The sequence below is a fragment of the Thunnus albacares genome, chromosome 1, assembly GCF_914725855.1.
Source record: "Thunnus albacares chromosome 1, fThuAlb1.1, whole genome shotgun sequence".
Lineage (NCBI taxonomy): Eukaryota > Metazoa > Chordata > Actinopteri > Scombriformes > Scombridae > Thunnus > Thunnus albacares.
The window spans coordinates 29,691,866-29,708,783 of NC_058106.1; the positions used below are offsets into that span (position 1 = coordinate 29,691,866).

Below are 16,918 nucleotides of genomic sequence, written 5' to 3' on the forward strand. Positions count from 1 at the left end.
TAATGAAGACACTTAATAAAAGTGACAATCCATATAAAACTACAGACAGAAAAACATCTATTTTATTGAAATCCAATGCAAATTGCAAAACGGACCTTTGTGGTACATCAGGCATCACATCGAGTGTCACATCTCTCTTAATACTTGAAGGACTTGACACAAGGCTTTTGAGAAGCAAGACGTATTTTGATGGCACTGCATTAGGAGGCCCCTGCTCCTAAAACATTAATATAATGCAGGCTTATCCGTGATCAATTTTCCCTCTTCATATCATTCTAAACTTCACCCTCGACACTGTAATATACAGGATCTGAACTACTGCGGTTTCTGTACTCATTCATCTGACGGGATTGTAGGCACAAGGCTGCTCTGCATGTTGTGAAATTCATTTTTTTAAGGCAAATGACACCAAACCAAACTCAGACCTTATTCTGGTTGTGAGCTACAACATCACATTACCAACTCGTACGGTAACAAGGAATATCAGTGCTGTAAAATCCCCAACATAAACCATCAATCATTCTTTCTGTAATGTCTAAACATCCATTTTCTTTCCCATTTATATCACCATATATTACTCATTTGCAAACCATCCTCTGCTCCTAACTCTAGATACTTCTTTTTGCTCATAGGAACTGCCTGAATATAATAAAAATGTCAACCTAGCTTCAAAATAGACCACATATCTGATCTGATCACAAAAGAAGCATCTAGGGCGAAGGACACTATAGCTCTTGGTGTAAAAGGACTCTTTCTTTCAGAGAGCAGTGTCTTCAGAGCCAAAAAGCTTGGTGGCAATGGCCTGGCAGTCAGCTACAGACGCCTTCCCATCAAAGTCTGCCGGCAGGATGTCCGCATCGAACTCCTTGATGTAGTTGTCCAGCTCGTCACCGTGAACGAAGACCTGAGGAAAGTTATGAGCAGCATTCAGAGGAAATTTACTAATGTAACTTTGAAAAAAACTGTCAGAAAAACAAAGGCGGATGGTGATTTTCTATATGTTTCTTATTTTGAACAAATTTCATGTGCGTCCTCCGTCCATACCCTCTCCAGTAGCTTGCTCTTCATGAAGGGCTTGACCACATTGTATGTAGTGGTGAAGTACCAGGGCTGGTGAGTAACGTGGACCGCCTTGAAACGTGCAGGGAAGGAGTCCTGCAGAAAAACACACAAAACAGTAAAAATATTTTTAAAACCTTTTAAGAGCTCTTAAGTTCTACATCAAGAAATTCTAAGTTATTGATTTGAGTCTTGCCCTCTGACCTGCAGCATGTCCACCATCTTCTTGAGCTCAGCCGGCTTAATGCCTGAGGCGTGCTGCATGGTGAAGCCCTTGAAGTTCTCAATGAGGACAAAGCCATTAATCTGGGTCTCTTCATTCTCAAGCAACTTCTCCAGGATCACACAGTACGCTCTTAAGATCTGTAACACACACACACACACACACACACACACAAAGACATTATTTTTAAGAAGTAGTTGTAAAAAAAAGTAGCTCCGTGTTTCTTCAAACTTGCAGTGCGTTCATGTCAGACATGCAGAAATGCTCTATCGGGGTTGCTACCTCGTCAAAGGTGATCTCCTCCAGGTCCCAGTTCTCGATGTTGAAGAGCAGAACCACGCGGCCATACTTGTCCCTGCTGGGCAGAACCACGGGGTAGCCCGCCTCAATGGTGCTGCGGACCGCCTCAGGGGTCAGGTTCTCAAACAGCTCAGGATACTCCTTCCTGAAGCGCACATAACCTACACACACACACACACACACACAGTCGTGTTTCCATCACTTCAGAGGACCTTACAATGACTTACATTCATTTTCCTGAATCACTTGCCTAACGCTAACCTCAATATAACCCTAAACTAACCTTAACTTTAAACCAAGTCTTCACCCTAAAATTAATGATTTACGTTTAGGGGACTTACTTTTTTGTCCCCATAAGGGAGACAAGTCCCCACAACATGAGAAATACCTTGTACACACACACACCCAAGCACAAGCATGCACACACACACACACACACACACACACACACATTGCTGTATTCTCTTATCGGTCACTAATGGTTCACAAACCCTCCATGTACAGTGTGAGTGTTCAGTGCCAAACACAATGAAACCACTGTCTCAGTGCATCTACAGTGCTGCTCTACGCCTCTTCATACCGAGGCACCAATTAACCCAGTGTGTGTGTGTGTGTGTGTCTGTATGTGTTCAGTATTTTACTCACAACTCACAAGCAGCAATTAACCCCACAGAATGAGTTCACATTCACATCACATTCCCCTCTCTCACTAACAAGTACTCCTTCTGCATTCATAACTGTGCGTGTTTTCTTGTGTCTTTTGTCTTTGTGAGGACCAAATATTCTCACAGTCTCTTTCAAGATGAGGAAAAAAAAAATCCAAACTGAGATCCTTTTTGTTGGTCCTGACCAAGTAAATTCTCTAACAGCGATTTTGAGTAATTTCTGGGCTCGATGTTTGGTTTGGGGGCGGAGGATTTAAACTATTAGATCAAAGTTTAGGGTTGAATGTAGAGTGGAAATCAGCATACAACTTTGTGGTCATCGTATTTCACTCTTTATTTTTGGTCTTCAAGATGACTGAAAAAAATAAAATGAAATAAAAAGAACAGAAATCCTAAGCACACAAACAAGCAATAAGCGAGTCGGTGTCTCCTCATCAGAGTGTCAAACCGCTCTGCTTTTTAATCTAATCTTCTCTCCCAGACCAACACAATCAGCACCGGCGCTGTGAAGTTCCCAGCAGAACACTGCGAGTTCATAAGTAAACTTGCTGTCCCATGTGGAAACAAAGGAGGGCTTTGTCAGGGGAAACTCTGAAGCATCTCAAAGCCCCCAATTAATGAACACATGCCTCCCTGTCTCAGTGATGGGCAGGATTCATGCAAACGAGGAGCACAAAAGAGGTCTCGCCTTCAATTACTGAAGGAAAATGTCTGCAGAGTCTGAATCCAAAACATATAGAAGCAAAAATAATACAAGCAAAAAATTTTATTCATTTTTGATATGTTTGTCTCTACAGCAGAACTGTCATAGACATCACTGAAAGATGATCTCTTCTTATAGCTACTCACCCTTCATGAGCTCGTGGGCTCTGACAACATCAAACTTGCGGGCTCTGAGGAAACGCAGCATTAGAGAGTCTGGTTTGTCCCCGAAGCGCTCTAGCACGAGTTTGGCGAGGTCATCTCCCTCAGCTGCCCTCTCCTTCATCATGGCCCGCAGGTCCTTCAGTGACGACGCTCGCCTCTCATCCGTCTCGTTCAGCTCATCCTTCGCCTGCAGGGTGAAGAAAAACACAAAAGGCACATGTTCTTTTCCAAAATGTCACGGGAACAGGACTAATGTTGGTGTCTGCAGGGACATAAACGGGGATTAATGTGTATACAGCCATCCTGAGTTATTGATTTTTACCTTCTGCACAGTGTGGCCTGGCAGTTTGTGGCAAGGCCCAAACACCGGCCCATGATCCTTCACTGTCAAATGCTCCAGCTTGGACCTCATGGCCTGCTCCTCATCTGACACCATACGGAAAGATCCAGTCTGCATAAAGATGAAGGTGTAAAGGTTTACAAAAAGATTTGGTTTAACTTCTCCTTTGTTTTTGTCTTGTCTTTGACGTCACCGTTTTCACCCTCATCAGCTGCACTGTGCCGCTATTTACTGCATGAATACTTCAACAGCAGCTCATTGAGTATTTATAACAAATTCTCACACAGACAAACATGCACCTGAGCCGGAGCAGACCCAAAACGATGCACACCAGTGAACGGCTGGTTAATCTGCTTCACATGATTATAGGGCCTCTAAAGCCACTTCTTAAAAACAGCTTAAGGGTCCATCCCAGTGCCTGCATCTACTGGCACAACAACAGCATTAAGCAGCATCATGCACTGACAGTCAAACCTCCAAGAGCTGATGCTCTTAACCCAGGCCAAAGGCACTTAACCAATGAACCGGGGCCAGACACTGACAAGCAATGGGGTAAACAGAGACAAAGTGACAAAGTCTCTCTTGAATAGTTGCAAAGTAATTAAACTTACAGCAGCCATGGTTGCAGCGTCTCACAGCAGCTTCACTAACACTGTGGAGAAAGAAGAGTTGGCAAAAGCAGAATGTGAACACATCAAACCGTTGTTTTAAGAGAGTCGAGCCTGCACACTTTCTTTCAGAGTGGTCCAGACACCGAGGTCATAAATCACTCCTGTTATTTGCATATTACCTAATCTACATAATAAAAAAAACCTTTTGGCTATGTGATGTCCAAATGTTGAAAATGGAGAGTGGTTTCTTTACTGAAGACTCACACTGAAGGATCCAAACTAACTGCCATCTAAAAACATGGAGAGTTTGAAATGTTGCTGAACAGGCAGTCTCATTCCCAGTATATATAGCGACATATCTGGCCAAATATTGTTAATTTAGCATAAAACCAAATATTCATGTTAATTAATGTTGCTTTAAAGTAATTTAGTCAAGAATTATGACACAGATGCCCTGTAGCTTCTCTCCTCTGGCAATAAACCTCTCATACACCTGTTTTTTTTATGATTCTCAGTTGAAAGGACACAATAGATATAAAACAAATAGAAATCACACAAGAAAAATCTGAAATACCTTTATGGTTATTCTTGGCAGGAAAAATATATCTGAGGTGATATTTCACCACTTAGAGTGTAAGATTAACCAAATTACATGTGAAAACTACCCTACGTTTTACTATTCAGCGTAAGTTAAGTCAAATACACAACATCAAACAGTGCAATGAACAAAACATGTGATGCATGGCCACTGAATTTACTTTAAGACGCATTCCTTCATCGGTTATCTGTCCTCCAAGTGTTGCTTATCACACCTGTTTTGTTTTATTGATGACTTTTAATCATCATATTAAACAGTTCCAATATCTTAACTTCCTGATCTGTTCATCTTGATACTGTCCACTACTAGAGGTTCAATTTAACCAAAGAGCAGAGCAGCCTTACCTTAAGCAGACGGGATGAGAGAGCTACAGAGAGTGGCAAAGACAACAGGAGGAGAGAGGACCAGGAGGGGAGGAGTTACTGAAAACGTCACTTAAAGTAGGATTAAAATGACACAGTGGATTACAATGAGTGGCTAATCTACATAATGCAAACTGTGAAGTGAAGGAGGAGCTGGGATGGAAGATGAGAGGTGTACTGGTCTGGACTAGTCACTCTGGTAGTACGGTAGCCCTGAGGGGCAAAACACAACAGCATTGGATGAAAGAAAACACATCAACATTTTGCAAAACACATTTAAAAATTGAGCAAACACAACAACCAAAGTGACAACAAAAAAATTTGAGACAACTAATTAATTAAACAGAAAACATAATGACATTGTAGAAAGCACCAAATCTCAAATACCAGAACAGAAAACATTTTTGAAAACCCAACATTAAAAAAACCCCACAAATTTATAAAATATTTCCCAAAATCACATAAACACATCATAGAACAAAACAACCAAACTGAAAAAACATTGGGGAAAACAAATTCACAGAACAAAACAAAACAAGAAAACACAATAATTTAGAGAACGGAAACTATTTTGTTTTTGTATTTTATCTGTCAGGGCCACCGTACTTCAAACTCATAGTGAACAAGAACTCCACTGCTAAAAAGTGTTTACATTATTAAAGTGCAACAACAAAACAGAGAACTAAACAGTCAATTACACAAACACAGAGACAAAACTACACCAAATATCAGTATTTTAATTTTATTTTCATCATACATCATTTTATTTGAAAGCTACACAACCACATCTCCAAAATAACCCAAAAAGTTTTTATGTGATTTTTTAAAATGTTTTTCATTCATTCCTGTTTCACTTTTGAAACAACACATCATATCATGTGACTTTGGAGAATTTTGCAGATCGTTTTCTCATTTCTGTCTCTGATAGTTTGACTCCTGGCTGTCACCCATTCAGACTGAATGTTAAGGCGGCACTTACGACATGAAAGGTGGGATTTGAGCTCGATGGTCCCGTGCCTGTGGAGGTGTCATATGAGAGAGACGACCACCTGTGTAGAAACCCTCACATTACACATTCCTCTCTGTGCATTCTTTGAAATCCTTATGGATTATTTATCCATGATTACACAACATCAGACAACTTTGTGCTAAATCAAATGATCCTCTCTTGTGCTATTTATGAACTAATTGAAAATCAAATCATGTTTACTCTCTTTTTTCTTTAGTTTGATGATAGTTTATGTACAGTACCGGTCAAAAGTTTGGACACACTTTCTCATTCAAGTGAATAGGAAAGTGTGTCCAAACTTTTGACTGGTACTGTATTTATTTACATCTTCGTTCCATATTTGTTGCTTTCAGTGGTGAGAAATCTTGATCTCATTTTTGTTTCACTTGCAGCGGATGATAATCGCTGGTTGATTCACCGCTTTGGTTCATGCTGAAATTTCTCAGCAAATATCGGATGAATTGCCGTGAAATTCGATACAAACTTTCATGATCTCCAGACAATGAACCACCTCTTGAACCACTAGTCAAAGTTTTCATTTATCCAGTGAAATATCTCAACATCTACTTGATATATTGACACAGTTTTATACAGACAAATTAAGTTTTGGTGATCCTCTGACTTTTCCTTAATACCACAAAGTTGACATTTGTGGCTTTGAGTGAAATATCTCAACAACTACTGGATGGCTTGCAGTGAAATTCACATTCATGTCTCCATCAGGATGAACTGTAATAACTCCCTGACCTCCCCTGACCTTTCCTGTAACACCATCATCAGGTCAAATTTCTATTTGTTCAGCTGTATTTTGTGTTTAGTGCTGCTGCAAAAATGTTACAGTAACATGCTGACGTGCTATACTGCCAAACATCAGCATGCTAGCTTTGTCATTGTGAGCATGTTAACATGTTGATTTTAGCATTTAGCTCAATGCAACCGCTGTGCTGCAGTAAAGCTGCACTCAGTTTTGTTCAGTCACATCTTCTGCATTGTACTACTCACCTTTAATATGTCTTACACTTTGCCTTTACCTACCTATATTTTTACTTTGGATTAGTTTAGGTTTAATACAAAAGACCTGAACTGAATTGTGCATTCATGAAATAGTTTTTTATTGTTGTTTATGTAATTTATGTACGTTTTAAATGATCAACCTCGGTTTGCACATGTTTCTCTTCCCTCTTGACATTTGTGAACCCTAACAATAAAGACCTCGTGTACGCTTACAGGACATAATCTGCATCATGTCTGAGAGAAAAAGAGGTGAATACAGTTGAGTGCCATAACTGAGCTGATAGAGGAGGTTAATGAGCTGTGGGTGAACAGAGGAAGCGTCCATCTCACACTGGAGCTCGATGCTCCGCTCCGTCTCCCTCCTCCGCACACTGAGGCCTCTGTCATCAAGAACTGGCAAACTTTACTGTACTCGGCTATTGTTCTTCCATGAGGACCTCTCATTAGTGGATGCTCATGAATAACCTCCCATTCGCTCGCAGAGACAAACAGGGGTTAACAATGCCTCCATGTATCACATCAGGCATGGCTATACGAGTGTTTTTGTCTCTGGTATTCAGTTCAGTTCTTTGATGTTATGTCACTCTGTGAGCCAACAAAAAGGCCTGCATGAATACATAATACACAGAGAATAGTTTGCTCCACATTATGAATCAGACTGTTCTGATGTTTGCTTGAATGAAGTGATGGAAAGTAACTAAGTGTATTTACTTAAGTACTGTATTTAATAATAATAATAATAACTTTATTTATATAGCACTTTTTAAAACACAGTTACAAAGTGCTTCACATATACGATAAAATACGCACATACAAATAAAAGTATACATACATATATACACACATACAGTACATACATACACACATACAGTACATACATACATACATACACGTATGTCTGATACTAGATATAAGCACATGATAATCAAAACTAAAGGAGAACAGAGAGTATTTATAAGAAGGTGAACCTACAGAAATGAGTTTTCAGCAGCTGCTTAAAACAAAACCACAGATTCAGCAGATCTGATGAAATGAGGAAGGCTGTTCCAAAGTTTAGGAACAACAACCGTAAGAACACGGTCACCTCTGGATGTAAAATAGCAACGGGGAACAGATAAAAGGCCTCGATCAGATGATCGGAGCAGCCAACAGCTAGACTAGAGGCTCAGTAACTCAGCTCGATATGCAGGGACAAGGCCGTGCAAGGCCTTGTATGTAATTAGTAAGATTTTAAAGCCAATTCTGTGTTTTACTGGAAGCCAATGAAGGGAGGCCAGTTTAAGCACAATTTTGAGGTATTTGTACTTTACTTGAGTATTTCCATTTTATACTACTTATAATTCTACTCCTCTACATTTATCCTACAACTATAGTTACTGGTTACTTTCAAGATTTTACATTAAAAACATGTATAATATGTTTTTTAACCAGTTGTTTCCTACCATTTTGGCTTGTGACCCCTTACAAAAAAATCAGTGTTTAGTTTCAGAAGTCTATAAGTTGTCTGCAGTTCTCTCTAAAAACTCTCAAATATATAAAAAAGCAAAGATTCAGCCCAAAGTCCCAAAAATGAATCCAGATTTATGTAGCTTTGTAACTTTTTCTTCTTTCTTACCCGATGAATCATCTCATGACCCCTAAGATTTATCTTGTGACCGTCTGGATGTGCCAGACCCCTATGCTGGACACCACTGGACTGAACTACTGAAAAGTACAACAGTAAAATGGTACTTACACATTGATGCATTAGTCTCAACGAGTGATAAATATGATGATATGCCAGTTAAGGACCATTTTCCTGTGGAATTCTGCAGAGAACTTTTACTTTTGATATTTACGTATATTTAGCTGATAATACTTTCATTTTGATTGCAGGTCTTTCGTTTTTTAGATTGTTTTATTTGTACTTTTACTCAAGTAAAGGATCTGAAGTGAAAATACACTTTCATAATTATAAATGGTCTAAAATCCTTAAGATGATATATGTTTTAGGGTTAGAACAGAACCCATTTTTTCCCCATTAAAGAGTTTTTTTCTTATTCAAATTGAGAGGCTACGCATTGAGGATGCTGCAAGCTGCAAATTTGTGACTTGTGATATTGATATAAATAAAAAATGACTTCACTTGAAAATATCTACAAATCTTAAACACTGTTCCTTACAAAGTCTGACGGAGATTTAAAATCACAAGAATACCTTACCATGCAAATCAAGTGAGGTGTCCAAAAAGCTATTTAAAAAATTAAAATACAAAATAGTCTTATTATTAATCTTAAACATGTGTCAAGAAAAGTCCTAAAATCTATATTCCAGTCTTCTTTAACTGACTCTAAACAGTACCACAGCATGTCACAATTATCTGCATTATCTGAATAATTTTATAATCCTGCTTCTATGAAATTTTGTCCTTAATTGAGCAGAAGATCAGAATAAAATCAGGCTCTCAACCAAAGGATCAACACTCCCACCTAGTGGTGCCAGTTATCTGCTGTCACATCGACCAAACGGCATCAAATCCTCAACAACACATCAGTGAAGACACCTATAAGGAATCATTCAGTGCCCGTTTCTACTGTATTTAAATGGCTTTCTTTGGATTAGAATTAGAGTTGAAGAAGAGAGATTGAAATATGTTAAATAGTTCGTAATGATGCCGTTTGCTTTACTATCAACAGGCTCATCGGAACCAACACACAGGCATCACCAATATGTTTTAACAAAGGAGGATGACAGCACATTTTATCCCCAGTGATTACACACCAACCTCATAAACAACAACAAATAATCTAATACAGTGCACTAATAATTAATGTATTTATATTGTTCTGTTTCTGACTTTCTAATCTTAATGTATAATCAATGTACAATTATTATTATTATGGCTTAAAATCAGGGGCTGGTGATCACAAAAAAATTGGTTCTGATCGATATTAAGTAATACCAGAATATCAGAATCACTCAATTACTGTTACTTTTTTATTAATCAATTTTTTTAAATCATTATTATTATCACGTACTATCATGCAGGGGATAGTGGTGTGTAACGGTTTATGAGATGAATTCCTGATTAAAAGGCTACTAAAAGTAAAACAAAAGGCAATTAAACAATAAATATGTTTAATTACCTAATTAACTTTGCAAACATGAAGCATTTCTTACTATTTACTGTTCACTTAATCAGATTGACGTTAAAACATATGTTTTTCATGGTCACTATCAAAAAAATGTTTGTGTGAATGTGAGATGAATACATTCTTTTACATTGATCATATTGACGCTATTATTAATACTCTAAACATGTCTTAGTATCTGTAGTATTGATACTTTATGTTACGATTCACCCGCCACTACTTAATATATACTTGACAAAACTTTAGTGCACTTGTCTATGCTATGAGACACTATTAATAATTGTAATAAAATGTAGTTAAATACAACTTTTTCATGTCTTAGAAACAAATGATATTGTGACAAATAGAAAATGAACAACACTGAAGTGAAAGCAGTCATTTTTTTGGGGTGGAAACAGTTTCATTTTGGTCAGATGATCTTTAATGACAAAAAAGGTTCATAATGTGCACAACTGCTTGAAAACCACATTTGAACTGGCATTGACACTTTTTTTCTTTTTGCTGACATCTGCTTGTCTTTATCATGACAACCAACACCCACAGCCCAACTTCCTGCTACTCAGGAAACATTCTGATCATCACAAGACTAAAAGACCAAAACAGGAATTGTGACTAAACAGGGACAGTTTAACTCTATAATTACATACACAGACTTTAACATTGGTTGACTTTGACTGCACATACAAGCTCAACGCACAAATGTTCTGGATATTTCTGAGACATGTTTGAAAAAGTACTGTTTTTCCTACTTAAACAGACCAAATGATCTTTAAAGCCTGTTTATGGACTCACTCTATTAAAGCCGCTTCACATGTGTGAACCATGAATACAGCTTTGTCCCTCAGCTTATACTGTAGTTTTAGGTGCATTGAACTGTTCTGTACCGCAAGTAGTAAAATACCGTAACGTGTCAGTTTGCAGATTTAGTGTCTCTTCTTTAAACTGCACTTCTTTATCTTTATATGAAGCAGATAGTTCGTCTGAGATGGTGTGCTGATATTTAACGCCTCTGTATTTGTCCACACTTAAAATAGAGAAAAGGAATCAACATGGAAATCATGTTTTAATAAGACATAAAGTGGCAGAGTGGACTAAACTAGACCAAAGGTTAATGTACTGTAAATAACAGCAATCAGCTTGTTAGAATAGTGGGTTGTTAACAGCCCGTTACGTTTTAGCCTCGCTCAAGTGTGGAGATACAGTAATCACTGATTCTTTATTGGAAAAGTGCAAACAGTATAAAAAAAAAAGAAATCTTCTTTTTTCTTGACAGCTATTCTTTCCCCCCCCCTTTTTTTGGCATAAAACTTCTTAAGGCATCAGGGAGTCAGTTTACATTTATACTGAACAAACATAATAAATGGTGCATTATGCGGTTTGTAATGAGCGGTAAATTTTTGAAACTACATCTAAAATGCACTGCACTAAAATCCCAGAATTTATGAAAGAGGTCTGTATCGGTAGAAATGCTATTAACAATAATATATGAAGACCATCCATCCAGCTGAGTGTGTACTAAAGAACACACAGTACCGAATGAAATACTTCCACAAAAGTGAAGGCACAAGCAGTGCTTTTTGGGAACAACAAACTGTCAAACTTCCCCTTTGAATTTGTCAGAAATCAAATGTAAACATGAAATATCTGGAGGTGCTGATAAACGGACATGATTGAATTAATTACACGGTATCATATATACACAGTTAAGGCCCTTTGTTTCCAGTGGTTTCCTAAACCGTGTCAAAGGTCAGACACAGAGATTGTGTTTGCGGGTCCAAAGCACGTTTCAAAACAAGGCCGATGATAAATGAAGGGATATTTCCCCTATTCCTCTCTCAGTCATTCACAACTTATCATTAAGTGGTTCCTCTTCACATAAAATCCTCTTTAAAAGAAATTATATTGAGAAATGGGTTTCCTCAATTATGATTTCTAAAAATAAGTATATTAAAAGAAATAAAAACCAGCTGCTGTCATCATGCTCCCTTTGACATTACAATCTCCAGAGCTGGATGTAACAGTGTGGCAATAAACTGTCTCCTTTTACAATGAGAACAGTTTGTCTTTATGTACAAAAGTCACCCACAAACATGTGGAAGTTGCAGTAGATGGCACAAAGTGCTCAGGTCACATGCTGACAGATAGACCAGCTCATATGAGGGCTGGTCTTAGTGTCAGCCCAGAAATGTGAGGCCTGCCATGATGCTGAAGCCCAGCAGGATGAAGAGCACCTTGGGAAGCTGCTTTCCGGGGGAGTTGAGCTCATGTGGGAGGATCTCCAGGAAGGTGATGTAAACAAACGTGCCTGCAGCGAGCCCCTCTAGGACGGCCTGGATTAGGGCTCCAGCTGCTAGCTGGGCCTCCATCACACCGATGCCAATGCCGATACCTAAAGGTGACATCATGGCGAACACGCCGATGTAAGCAGCCACCCACATAGGACGAACTGCACTCTGGACAAGCTTCACTGACAGGCTGAACACGATGATGCTCTTGTGGACGAGTATAGCAATGCAGATCTCTAAAACCTGAAGAAAACAAGAAAACAGGTTTTTATGGTTATTTATATTGAATATAACAGCTTTCCTTAATAATTTATCAAGAAAGTCTGCACAGATGATTCAGCTTTCTCTCTCTTGCATTCCTTGTTCAACATCATACCAACCCGTCCATAACCACTGATAATAGACTGTCCATTAATAATATAATCTTTGTGTAGATACTCCGTTAGTCATTTAGTTGTAACAAAGTACATTTACTCAAGTACTGTAATTAAGTAATAATTAGTAATAATTAGTAATAGTAATTAATTAAGTTTTGAGGTACTTGCACTTTACTTAACATTTCCATTTTATGCTACTTTACACTTCCACTCCACTACATTTACTTTTCAAATCTAGATTTCCTAGTAAAACAGATTATGTTACAATTTCATTTGGCAGACGATTATGTATTTTATATTTGTAATTAATTTAGACCCCTTTGTCAAGATCTGTTTTCACTTTGACATTAAGGGGTCTAAATCTTTGATTCCAGGTGGTCAAACAACAAAACATGGCACTGTATATCTGTGTATATAATAAAAAATAAAACTGAGCAGGGCCATTTTGCATAATGAGTAATTTTACTTTTGGTACTTCAAGTAAAATTTTCAACTAATACTTTTACTTAAGATTTTCAATGCAAGACTTTTACTTGTAAAGGAGACTTTTTATATTGTGATATTGCTACTTTTACTCAAGTAAAAAGTCTCAGTATTTCTCCCACCACTGTCTGATTCTGATAACAGGGTTGAGCGATATAAGTTATACACCATGAAATAATATCTCAGTATCTTGATTTGTCAGGGAAAAGGTAGACATCCATTTCTGTCTTATGTTATTTCTAAATAGTTTCTCAAGACATTTTCATGATACATCCTGATGATGATCTTATTCATATTTCCCACTTTAAGCCGGTTACTGATTAATTAAGATAATCAAAATAACTTAGTTAACGTCAACTCACAAGTTGATGCTTGATTTAACACCAACCATAAAATCTTGTTCGTTGTACCTCATCTGATTTGATTTGTGCTCTGTTGCACCTATAACCACACCTAATAATCATATACACATCACTGAAGCAAAGTAAGAATTTCAACCAATGCAGGTCAGCAAAAACAAGACTCTCAGCTGATATTAAGATAATGTTTAAACTATACCATGGGATTTACATCAATGAATGAAGCTTTTATATATGTTTTCTAAACATATTTTTTCTACATAATGAAGGAATTGTCCATGATAAAAAACAGCTGTACACACAAAACAAACTATATAACATGAAGATGAAATGACCCGAGGCAACGCTGATAGTATGTTGAAACTGCTTACAGAGGGTCTTGTGACTTTACAACACAGATTTGATTCTCATGACAGTGAGATTCCTTTACTGCCAAAGCGCCTGAAGCCACAAAGTGAAACCCTCTGAACATGATTCCAACTTTGTTTGTGCATCACTTTTCTATTCCCAAAGGGCAGGACATGTTCCCCATGCATGAAGAACCAGAGAGGTGGAGTTAGATAAAAGTGTGGGAAAACAAAAAAAGAAAAAGATAAGAGGAGAAGTCGATAAGCACCATATATTCTCTGGAACCTTGAGCAGATTTAACATCAGGTTGAGTACTTTCTCTCTTCTTACCTTTGAGTCAGTGCTCTGTAGGCCTATGGCAAGACCCTCAAAGACAGAGTGGAGCGAGAGAGAGAGGAAGAGCATGAAGGAACGAAAGGGGGAGTGGGCCTGAAAGTCAACATGGACATGGTGGCCGCTGCTCTCCAGATCAGAGCTCGTGGCTGATCCATGCCCGTGGCTGTGCCCGTTTCTGTTGTCGTGTATCAGGGGTGCCCTCTCCTCCTGAGCTCCTCCCATCTCCCGACAGTTCAGGATAATCTTCTCCAAGATGAGGACCATGAAGAAGCCGGAAGCCATGATGAACTCTGGAAGGGGGAAGCTGATCTGTGTGAGACCGACATATAGAGATTAACCAGATTGCAGGTTCAGTCTGGTGAAGTCAAGAGAGATTTTAACCACATTTCAACACAGTATCTCTATAAAAGCTCTCAGTCATCCAGAATTGGACTGATCAGATTAGTAATCCTAGATATAGTAAGAGCAAAAAACCCCAAAATATTCAGCTTACTATAATTTAAGAGAAACAAAAGCAGCAAATCCTCACATTAGAGAAGCGTGAACTATCAAATGTTTGGCATGTTTGCTTGGAAAAACTATTAATTGAATATAAAAATAGTTGCCAATTAATTTTCTGTCGTCTGACTAATCAATTAAATCACTGCAGCTCTAATGTATGTAGTATTTTTGAGGTCCTTTTCAGACCCCAAGCTTGTCCGGATCAGTCCAGATCTGGACTTACCTCCATCTTCCGAGCATCCAGCTCGGCGTTCATGTCCGACAGATAATCTGGAATGATGTCGAGCAGACATGCTGCCAAGAACACCCCTCCGGCGAAACAGCTGATCAGACTCAAGACTGTGCGGTGGGTTTCTGAAAACGTAAAGAATAAACATGTCTTTTGTTGTAAGATGAACTAACACACTGATAACTGTATTGCAGACAAAAGGCTATTAAATGCAAACAAGGCATGTTTTCCCATTTCAGGCTCAGCTACAGTATGTCTGACTCTGACTTTGTGAATTTCTTCTAAAAAAGTATGATAGTGAATCCTAATTCTCTATTTAAATTCATTAATGGGTTCATTTTACATTTTCTAACTTGGTAAATAAATCATTAGTTGGCCAAAAGGTGAAGTGAAGTGATGTCAGATTAATTGAGGGGAGATCATGTGACACATCAGCATTTTAAGCACTGAGATTGAAATGACTCAGCAGACTACTAAAGTTGACTGCACTGAAACATTATGGAGAGAAAAGATACTTTCACTTCCATTTCAGGATAGAAAAGGTTCATCACCCTGACCGTGTTGGTTTGCCTGTGCTATACATGAAATAAAATGTGACCATGTTGTAAGAAGGCTTCAGGCTTCGGCTTCATCCTTATCAGGTGACTCGAGCCCAGAGTTGAGAGGCGGATTTATTAATGGCAGTAATGACCTATACATTCCTTTAGGGTAAATCATATGACAGTTACAATGTAATGGTGCAAGAATTAGTGAACCCTGTCAGACCAATACGTAGGCCTATGGCTTATGTGTAGATGTTTTATGAAAATACAACAGTAAATCATTTTCAAGTGGTAATTTGTTATGATCAATGGCTCTAGCTTATCCGCCTTATTATTTATCACTTTATTAGCACTTTGTAATCTCACCAAATGTCAACACATTGTTGATGGTTTCTAAATCACAGCTGATAAGATCAATAGCAGTTAAGTCCCACAACTCCTGTCTACAGCTAAAATGATTCCCCTAAGACAGACGACTACTGCCTTTAAGTTACAACCTACAGCCCCTGATCCGCTCGTGATTGATGGGGCCGTAAGACCAAACTACATTTAAAGTTTTGGCAATTTAGCGTTTGCCTGCTTATCTGCAAACAGTAAACCACTGTAGAACAAAAATGAAAACTGCAAATTAAGCGTTGACTCTTCTTCTTTAATTCGGTATCGATGTAATAAACCAACAAGTGACCCAATCAATATAAAGTCTTTACTCTTGTTCGACATATTCCGAATTGTTTTCTGAGATTTGAGGTTATGTTCACGTCCCACATCTTCTTTAAAAGATACAATAAGACATTGATACAGCCTGCTATAAATGAACACCACTGCTTAACGTTTATTTTAGGCTAACATTTACCCACCTGTCCCGTTTGTTTGGCTGAACCATTTGACTCGAGCAGGGATAAATCCAAAAAGAAGAGTTAAGAACAATAAACCGAACAGAGCGCCTATTTTCACCTGGAGCAGGTAATCCATTTTGAGCTGTGAAGTGTCCGTTTAAAAGAAAACCAAACTATACTATCATCAGATTAGCTTTGAAGCAAGCCGAAGCTCGCTCGACGATAAGTTTCAGTCATGAACTGCGACTAGCAGCAGTGACCATAATGTTGTTATTTAGGTTGTAGTCCCGAGGTACAGGCTACGGCGGCTGAGAAGGGTCCAACATAGCTTTTCGAAAATCGCAAAACATGAGGAAGGGCGCCCCCGTGCAGTCATACCTATCCACTACAATACTTAAAAAGTAGCCTGTGCTGCAGAAACTTGGTGGTCAGCATTTATTATT

General features: G+C 38.3%; 2 protein-coding genes across 3 annotated transcripts; both read right to left on the reverse strand.

Annotated features, from left to right (window-relative positions):
* Nucleotides 1-34: 34 nt before the first annotated feature.
* On the reverse strand, nucleotides 35-5,151 carry rlbp1a (retinaldehyde binding protein 1a). Of its 2 annotated transcripts, none has more exons than XM_044354182.1 (8): nucleotides 5,008-5,151; nucleotides 4,066-4,106; nucleotides 3,437-3,565; nucleotides 3,097-3,301; nucleotides 1,565-1,743; nucleotides 1,264-1,422; nucleotides 1,045-1,155; nucleotides 35-904 (listed from the first exon to the last, which is right to left on the reverse strand). In XM_044354182.1, exons 2-8 carry the CDS (start codon nucleotides 4,072-4,074, stop codon nucleotides 758-760), a joined length of 939 nt encoding a protein of 312 aa, XP_044210117.1. In that variant the 5' UTR covers nucleotides 4,075-4,106; nucleotides 5,008-5,151; the 3' UTR covers nucleotides 35-757. The 2 variants fall into 2 exon arrangements, with proteins under 2 accessions (XP_044210117.1, XP_044210125.1); XM_044354190.1 differs by lacking the exon at nucleotides 5,008-5,151 and adding an exon at nucleotides 4,824-4,961.
* Nucleotides 5,152-11,464: 6,313 nt separating this feature from the next.
* slc39a1 (solute carrier family 39 member 1) lies at nucleotides 11,465-16,778 on the reverse strand. The gene is made up of 4 exons (XM_044354202.1): nucleotides 16,497-16,778; nucleotides 15,092-15,222; nucleotides 14,362-14,676; nucleotides 11,465-12,707 (listed from the first exon to the last, which is right to left on the reverse strand). Exons 1-4 carry the CDS (start codon nucleotides 16,609-16,611, stop codon nucleotides 12,354-12,356), a joined length of 915 nt encoding a protein of 304 aa, XP_044210137.1. The 5' UTR covers nucleotides 16,612-16,778; the 3' UTR covers nucleotides 11,465-12,353.
* Nucleotides 16,779-16,918: the final 140 nt, after the last annotated feature.